General features: G+C 49.5%; 1 protein-coding gene across 8 annotated transcripts in view; it reads right to left on the reverse strand.

Moving 5' to 3' along the window:
• The window catches only part of ANO2 (anoctamin 2), a 299,540-nt gene that overhangs the window by 198,923 nt on the left and 91,089 nt on the right, over positions 1-9,528 (reverse strand). For all 8 annotated transcript variants that reach the window (XM_055085431.1, XM_055085428.1, XM_055085433.1 and 5 more), the window contains one exon: positions 5,759-5,910. In XM_055085431.1, coding sequence (XP_054941406.1) covers positions 5,759-5,910 — 152 coding nt within the window. The remainder of the gene's footprint in view (positions 1-5,758; positions 5,911-9,528) is intronic.

Consider the following 9,528-nt stretch of genomic DNA (forward strand, 5'->3'; position numbering starts at 1 on the left):
TCGGTGACCGCTGCACATCAACAGGTCAACAGCCCCGACCGCGGGGCCTGCAGGGACCCTGCCGCTCACTCAGGAGGGTGGGGTGCTGAGAGCATCCCAGCCAAGGAAGCAGGGACCCAGAGCAGAGTAAACCTGCAGGCCAACCAGTGCCCTCCAAGGCGTCTCAAGCCCGCTCCCGGCTCCAGGAAGGAAGTCGGCGTTGGGCCAGACAGCTGCCCGCATGCCCACAGGGAAGGGGGCACAGGGAGATGCAGGCGAGGTCCTCAGACCAAAGCCCAGGGCAGAGCAGACCCCAAGACAAAATCCAAGGCCCTCTTCTCCCCCCGTCACAATGTGCGGTGGACTGGGAAAAGGGCAGGAGGGGAAGGAAGAAGCTTCCAGAACGAGAAAAGGTGTGTTACTCCATCATCATTCACACTCCCACGTTCCAGCCACAGACCTAGAGGGAGTGGTAAATAAATAACTTCCAGCAGACTGGGGCCCAAGAATGTTTAATTCACTTATAATACGGTGCAGTATTCAACTGCAATAATAATCAGGAACAGCATTTATACGGCACTCTATTACGTTACAAGCACTTTGCAATTATCGGGTAATTTCCACAATGTCCTGTAACATCCCCCCAGTCGTGGGACCCAAGCTGCGGGGAGACTTACAGCTTGTAACAGCATCAACTAAAACAATGGGAAGCTTATGCTTTTTTCTGTAGGAGGATAAAAGAAATCATATGCCCGTGTTAAATCTGCCTAGAACACTAGGCCAAGGGACCTGAAGTGTTTTCTTGCCCATCCTACAAGCAAAGAGTCAGGGCCGTGTTTTCAGCGTGACTTGGAAATGTTCTGTATCTTCCTCCAATCACCTGCCCCTTCTTACCCTTCTCATCACCCTGCTGACTTGGAAGTGCTCTAGGTATCTAACTCTTATTCCTCCTCCTGTTGAAACTTAAGTTCTTTCCTAGGGATCAATGGAAACACGCTGCCATGTTTCCACTGTGGCCTAAGTGACAGCGTTCCTTGGGCCCGTTTTTCTCTCCCCTCTTCTGTCCATAGGCTGGATGCTCTCCGGTGGGGGGAGGGGATAAATGGATCAGTGAACAGAGATGCCCTACAGCTCAGACTGGGCCCGCGGGGCCCAGGCCCTATGCAGATTTTCACTGGAACCAACCATCCTGCAAAATCCAAAACCTTGGCTGCAAAAGGCAAAAAGACAGTAGAAGAATGGCTACAGTCACAAGTGTTGGCTTTCCATTGAACGGGCTGGTAATTTTGTCCTTGGACAAACTGCCCAGCTCTAGCATTCCCTGTGACAGCAACGTGCAGGACTTCTTTGGGAATGAAAGAAAGAAACTCAGCAGCCCAGCAATGAGCCCTCATGTGGACACAAACGATCTGCCTGAATTTTTTTTCAATTCATTGCATCTCAGAGCCCCAGTTTCCTCAACCGTCAAGCAAGGGGGTCACCTGACTAGCTGAAAGTCCCCCCCCCGCAGCTCTGACATTCCCTGCTTTTGTGATTCCAAGAAGGGCCTGGGTGGAGAACCAAAAAGAGGAGACCCCCCTCTCAAGCCAAGAGTGAGAAGAGTTGTTGGCTATTTCGATACTGGGATTGGGAAGCTCCTGGACTCTCCATGCTCCTTCCAGTTGCTAGGCAACTCCAAGCAAAGGATGATGGGAGGCAGCAGGGAGGGCGAGAGATGCCCTGCCAAAGGGGAGTCAGGCTTCCTCTCCCCGTCCGGAGCCCACCACACCTGGTTAAGCACCTGGTTACCCGGTTTACTTACAATGCGGCTACGGGTAGCATTATCAAAGAAGGTGTCCTTGTCCTGGATGTTGTACCTGGTGACACCAAGAAAGCAGGTCAATTCATCTCATTATCCTTGTCCTGGGACTACTGTCACCCCAGGCCCAGAGCAAACCTCTAGCAAAGCAACATAGCAAGATGTGTAAGACACACACACACTCACAACATTTACACTCTTTCTGACCCAGTAATTCTGAAAACTTATCACAGAAATGTATCACTGGGAAAATTAATTCAGCGGAAAAAAAAGTCCATAAATTAAAATGTTCATTACAAACTTACTTATAACAAAGATTATGGAGCTAAGACGCAATTCCAAAACCTAAAGGATAGATTATCATACAGCCATTGAAAATTATAATTATGAAAACTTTAGAAATACTGTAGAAAAAGTTAGACTATGATAGAAAAACATCATACTATGATAAGTTTTAAAAACGAAAGTATATAAAAAGGATTCCTGTGCGTGGACAAAGACAGTAAAAACACAACAACGGGGAACTCCCTGGCGGTCCAGTGGTTAGGACTCAGCATTGCCACTGCCAGGGGCCCAGGTTCAATCCCTGGTCAGGGAACTAAGATCCTGCAAGCCACATGGCGCAGCTGGGGGAAAAAAAAAAAAAAAAAAAAAAAAACAACCACAAAACACAACCACAGAAAAGAGTGCAGTTTCAGGATGTTGGGGTTATAACTGTTTTTCAAAATTTCATTTAATGTTGTCACTGTTGTCACAGCAATTAGATACCAAACTCCCAATTATGCAAGACCTGTGTCTGTTGTAAACTTCAAATGTTGACCTTTCACTCAAAAAAACACCTGTGTGGAATAAAGACTCAGACGCAGAGAATGGACTTGAGGACACGGGGAGGGGGAAGGGGAAGTTGGGACGAAGACATGGGGATATATGTACATACATAGCTGATTCACTTTGTTACACAGCAGAAATTAACACACAGTTGTAAAGCAATTATACTCCAATAAAGATGTTAAAAAAAAAACCTGTTGTAGAAATAAGAAGGTTTAGGTTGCTTTCGAGCGAGTTTGGTATTGAAAAATAAAATTGGATGTGGAAGGAAATTGAGGTAATAAGTCAGTTTAGTCGCTTAAACCTCAAATAGTTCAAACTGATTTCCAGGTATGTAACAAACATTACCTCACTTAATCCTGATGCTGAGGTCTGGTAGGGAGGAAGGGGAGAATTGGAGGGAAAATCTTCTTATCTCAACTAAATACACACAGATTAGAACATGCCCCACCCAGCATCCCAATCCAAGGTCCTAGGATAGAGAATTCAGATTTCTGTCAAAAAAGGAATAGATCACGAAATGTGTTAGCATTAAGTTGGCTATCGTGTGAAAAAAAAAGGTTATAAGTCTATTTGTTTTTAAAATGTCAAAATTACAAGATTTCCTTCATGACAAAAAGTTAAAATGTTGAAAACCTAGGAATATTATCCCACAGGAAGTCCTATCACTACAATATCAGATTGTTCTCCTGCCCCACTTCCAAAACTGTAAGTCACACCACTAGATCCTCACCTCAGCTGGCTGAGAGGGAAACTGAGGCTGGCTTTTCCAAGGTCACCCAGTCAGTAAAGATGGAGCTGACATCTGACTCCACCTGAGTTTGGCTGCAAAGGCCATCCTCTTCCCACCATAACTTGCTATCTCCAGTAGAGATTGAATGATCCTTAGCAGGGAAGGCATTCTGCAAGCAATTATACTCCAATAAAGATGTTAAAAAAAAAAAAACACCTGTGTGACTGTCCTTAGGGCACTGTGCTGGAGGGCACACAGACACCTGAACCATGCCCCCGGCCACCTGGGAGCCCAGCCACTGGGGATGGGGGTGGGGGGTGTTTCCAAGCAATTGATGCAGAGGAGAACGCGACCACATGCAGACCATGGCTATGAAAACTCAGAGGATGGAGAGCATATTCTGGCTGGGGGTGAAGAACTGGCCTGGAAGGATCACAGAAGCTGAGTGATGGAGCCGAGCCGTGCGGGAGGTGGCAGGTCAGATGCCAGCGCCGGCGTGGAGAAAGGGCCCAAGGAAGGCGAGATGTGGAGGATGCACAGGCTGCAAAAACGACAGCCCGCCCGGAGGTCAACGTGCCAGTCCCAGTCCAGCCACTTAAGCTTTCATGACCTTGGACAGATCCTGGACCTTGGCTTCCTCTCCACAACAGAGGGATAGTTATATCTGGACGGCCACTTCACAATGGGAGTGTGACACTGTGATCTATAATAAATATATATTTCGGTCTTCATCCACTGTGCTCACAGCTTCCCAAGCCCTAGGAATTTTCTGAGCCATTGAGCGTTTTCTGAGCCATAAGACCATCTTTTGTTATAGTATTTGGTCTCCTGTCCTCACTTCCTGAAATTGCTTCAGAGCCATAAAGGTGACAGGAGTGTCGTGTTATTCTTAACAAGCCCCTTTCAACCGCCAGTGAGTTTATGTTAATGAGGTGACTTTTGGAAAGCCGCTAAAGATGGGGCTGGTTGCCAGGGAGACCACCAGGAGCAGAGGGTTGGAACTTCCAGTCCTACCCGCTGATCTCCAGGGAGCAGAGCGGGACTGGAGGCTGAATCAGTCACCAGTGGCCAAGGATTTGATCAATCACGCCTATGGAACGAAACCTCCCTAAAAATCCAAAAGGATGCGGTTTGAAGAGCTTCTGGGTTGGTGAATCAAAACGCTTTCATGCTGAGCCCAAAACTCACAAGGACAGAAGCTCCTCTGTTTGGGACCTCGCCTTATGTATCTCCTCCCCTGGCTGTTGATTTGCATCCTTTAACATCCTTCATAATAAACCGGTAATCGAGCGAGTAAACTGATCTCCTGAGTTCTGTGAGCCACTCTAGCAAAGGAGTCGAACGCAAGGAGGGGGTCGTGAGAACCTCAGACTTGCAGCCAGTCGGTCAGAAGCACAGGTCACAGCCTGGACTCGCTTAGGCATCCGAAGTGCGGGGCAGTCTTGTGACGCTGAGCCCTCAGCCTGAGCAAATCTGATGCTACTTCCAGGTAAACAGCGTCAGAATTGAGCTGACTTGTAGGGCACCCAGCTGGTGTCGGAGAACTTCTTGGTGGAGCGGGAAAACCCACACACACATTGGAACTGGTGACCAGAATTAGTACCAGAATCGCTAAGGGGTAAGAACTCAATGAGGGAGCACACGCACGTGTACAGAACTGTTATCTAACATGGCGAAGATGGGCAGAAGTGGTACCCAACGAATGGCAGGAACACAGCCCATCAACGCCACCTCCTCCAAAAGCACAGATCCTCCATCTTTTCTTCCTTTCCAAGCCCATCCTTTCCCTCTCTCACTCGATTCTCTTATCACTCTTGATAGTTTCTTATTTTATCCTTAGCTCCCAAAACAGAATTAGCGCTTGGCTCCTGCGTCTCCCACTTCCCAACCACGACCTCCCCTTCCGAAGGCTTCCCAAAAGGCCACCCCCGAGAAGAAAACTTATTCCCTCCCCTCCTCCAGGTCAGTGAGGGCACGAGCTGGCAGCCGAGAAGGCAGACGTCCAGAAGCTTCATCCACCGTCTCTCCGGATTATCACAATATCTTGAAACCCTGTTAGACTGGGAACAGCGCAGAGCGGTCTCCCCGTAGAAGGTAAACAGGCTTCGGACCACTTTGCTCACAGAGTCCCGAAGTTTCTGGTTGTCTGCTCCCTGATTCTCCATCCATCATGCAAAGTGACTGAAATGGCAGGTTCTCCCAGAAGCCACGGGATGAATATTCCGGAGCTATCTGCGATCATCTCGCTCAGGGACAGGGATTGGGGAGGCAGACACAGGGAGTATTCCACCCTGAGAGCAGGCTTCCTCCCCCACCTCCCAGGCACCCGGGCACTCAGCTCATGAGCTGAGGCACCAAGTGGTGCTTGATGTCCCTTCCCATCCCCCACACAGCCCCAGCTCCAGAGTTCCAATACTCACAGGTGCATTTTCTCCCTGGAGAACGGGTAGGAGAGGATTTTCATCCTGTTGTCACTGTGCTCGGGCACTCGGGGCTTCAGGGGTGCGCTCAGCTTCTGCAGGATCTTGTTGAACGTCTTCGCGATGCTGCCTCCTGACTTGATCACGTACGTCTACGAAGGCAAAGCCACGGGTGTGAGAAGGAGGCCGCGTCCAACACGCAGAGGAGAAGGACTCACAGCCAGAGCTGCAGGGGGTTCAGATTCCCCCCGTGGCGGACACTCTGGGGGAGAGGACGAGACTGGGGCAGCCAGCAGGAGGGTCCTGCCCTTCCTCCCCTGCTTTCACAAGGTGGTGAACCCCGTCAACTGTTTGTGAGCATGGAGGTGACCAGTGCAGGGAAGGAGGAGCGCGGTGACGAGTCCAGACTTTCTATACATCTTCGTTATGTCATCACAGAAGACCCACTGTGTGACCGTCACCATACTAAGGGCTTTACTCAAATGAGCGCCAATGCACACTGCACCCAGCCAGCTAGATAATATTACTCTCCTGTTATGATGAGGAAATTAAGGCTCAAAAAGGCGAGATGAGTCAACAAAGGTCACACAGACAGTAACTGGGCGACTGCTTGGATCTAACTCGCGTCAACCCAATCCCAAGTCTGTACTCCGCAACCAGACCACGCCCCTATGTGACGATCCAGCATCACCTCTCCTGTGCTCTTCTTAGGAGGTACCTGATAAATGAGCCTGCTGTCAAAGTACTAAGCACTTTGTACTTAGTACTAAGTACAAAGTACTAAGCACCTAGTAGCCACCTCTCCATTCAAGAGGTGGCATCTGTTTCCACCCCCTTAAGTCTGGATAGGCTCTGGGGCTGCCTGACCAGGGCAGCACAAGGGACACTATGCCAGTTCCACCCTTTAAGAAGATGGGTAGCTTCTGCCTTGGTCTTCCTTGGTCTCTTGACGCTCTGAGCCGCCTGCAGGAAGTCTGAGGAGACACGCGGAGAGGACTCAGACAGGGAAAGGACGAGGCTGAGCCCCACCTTCCGCCTCCCCTGCCAAGCATCAGGCAGGCGAGGGAGGCTTTCTTGGACATTCCTGTCCAGCTCAACCCCAAGCCAAACACCACCAAATGACCCCAGTCAACACCATGTGGAGAAGAATCACCCCGTCTAGCTCTGCTCAAGATACTGAGCAAAAATTCACAAGACAGAATAGAATGGCTGTGTCTTACTAAGTTGGGGCCAATTTGTCCTGCTGCAGTAGATGACCAGAATAAGAGCCACATCCAGATCCTCCGACTTGAAAGCCGGTTGTGTTCTCTATCAAGATATCCTTAAGATGCTTAAATCTAGAGAGGCTGTAAAACATGTACAAAACACTTGTAATATCGATGGAGATACATGCCACAAAAGACACTCAAAATGCTTTGAGGGCTCAAAGAAAGGAGACGGCACATCCAGCTGAAGAATCAGAAAACTGCTTCCTAAGGAGAGCAGCATTTCTGTTGGGACTTGAACAGAAAGGTAACCTTCTTTTGTTTTCCTGTTCTTTAACAAAATCATGATAATCAGTGGGAAGGGGGAGAACCTCCCCAATCTAACAACTGAAACATAAGCCCAGTTTACTTATTTCTTCTGATACATTTTTCTATGCATTTTGACTTAATTTCAATCACAAAATTAACACAGTTCTAGTAAACAAAGAAACCAAAACCAGGGACTTCCCTGGAGGTCCAGTGGTTAAGTCTCCACGCTTCCACTGCAGGGGGGCACGGGTTCAATCCCTGGCCAGGGAACTAAGATCCCACATGCCGTGCGGTGTGGCCAAAAAAAAAAAGAGACCAAAACCAAAAAGTATATTAACTAACGTTAACAGCTTCCTTTCACTTCCAATCCCATCCCATCCTCCACTCCAGAGGAAATCTCCATTCACAATTTGGAGTATGCTTTATACTGACTCTCTCCATACATATTACATGTAACTGAATCCCTTTCCAAACACACCTGTGATCATACTTCACAGGTACGACGGTATAATTCTACAATTTGCTTTTCTCCTTTAGCAATATATCCCGAGTACGTGTCTTTCCAAGTCAGTCCACATAGAACTACCTTCATGAAGGCACCATATGACACAGTGGGTACGAGTTCTAATTTGTTTAGTCACTTCCCTAGTGATGGGCATTTATTTTAGCCTCTACACGTGTTTTATCTTCTTGGATCATACTTCTATTAACCTCACCTTATACATACTTTTTTGTGTGTGTGTGTGGTACGCGGGCCTCTCACTGCTGTGGCCTCTCCCGTTGCGGAGCACAGGCTCCGGACGCGCAGGCTCAGCGGCCGCGGCTCACGGGCGCAGCCGCTCCGCGGCACGTGGGATCTTCCCGGACCGGGGCACGAACCCGTGTCCCCCGCGTCGGCAGGCGGACTCTCAACCACAGCGCCACCAGGGAAGCCCTACATACTTTTAATGCATAAGGCTCGAACAGATATCAGCAAAGACATTCCAAGCCAACGAAGAAAGTAAAAAAGTTCAAGCTGGATTTAAGAAGGGTTCACAGCCTGGTTCTTTGGTGCTCGGGTTCCGATGGGGAACCGTGACGGTTCACGGCACACAGGCACACGGAGACCAGTGCATGGAGATCCCGCTGCACGAGGCAACGGGAAGTCAGCGAAGGGTGTGAACAAGGACAACATCAGAGCTGTGACTCGAGAAATTCATCAGGCGGGGTTCTGCACAAAGAAGGAGCCAGCCTTCTGAAACGAGGGGACCGTTTACTTCTGGGAGCACAGACCATTTCTAAGCATCTCCTGTGCACCTGGCCTGACGTACATCAGCACTAACCTTAAAGACGTGCCTCTAAAAACCGAGAGGGGTTAAGAATCTCAGTCGAGATCACACAGAGAGCGTCAACCAGATAATAAGTGCTGGAGCCTCGGAACCTCGCGGCAGAGCCTGCGACCTTGGCTGCTTCACTCTACTCTTCCTCTGCCACAACGTGAGTGATCATCGGGGAAAAACAGTGTGCAACTTACTCTACTGCCCCTGCTGTCATAAAGCTCTTGACCCTCCTGCCATCGGTCACTTAGATGCAAAGAGCTCACCTCTGGGGCATCCTTGGGCCTGGAGGGACAGGGGCAGAAAGAGGACCCCTTCGCTGTGTCCCAACATAGGTCATTTAGGGCACGTTCCAAGCGGGCACGTGTCCTGCAGCGTGTTCACCATACCCATAACCATGCGTCTTGAAAGGGAATGTGCGTGGCAACTGCAGTTTCAGAGCAGGAGGGAAGCTGACTGGCTCTGCATCCTAGATGCCTTTTGGAACGACAGACTTGGACCGACCGAGGGTGTTTCTCCTTTGTCCACTTCTCCCCATGTCCACCTCTGGTTTCCTAGTCTAAGGAGGCTTCAACTACAGCAATAACTGGCTTCCCACCTCTCTTGCTTAGGGCTGCCAGATTTAACAAATAAAAATGCAAGAAGTCCGGTTAAATGTGAATTTGAGGTAAACAATAAATTTTAACTTTTAATGAAACAATTTTTTCATTAAAAAAGACAACTGGAGGGCATACTCGCATAAAAAAATTATACTAGAGGCCTTCCCTGGTGGCGCAGTGGTTGAGAGTCCGCCTGCCGATGCAGGGGACGCGGGTTCGTGCCCCGGTCCGGGAGGATCCCGCGTGCCGCGGAGCGGCTGGGCCCGTGGGCCGTGGCCGCTGGGCCTGCGCGTCCGGAGCCTGCGCTCCGCGACGGGAGAGGCCGCAGCGGTGAGAGGCCC

This window comes from Physeter macrocephalus, chromosome 6 (genome assembly GCF_002837175.3).
Source record: "Physeter macrocephalus isolate SW-GA chromosome 6, ASM283717v5, whole genome shotgun sequence".
In the NCBI taxonomy this organism is placed as follows: domain Eukaryota; kingdom Metazoa; phylum Chordata; class Mammalia; order Artiodactyla; family Physeteridae; genus Physeter; species Physeter macrocephalus.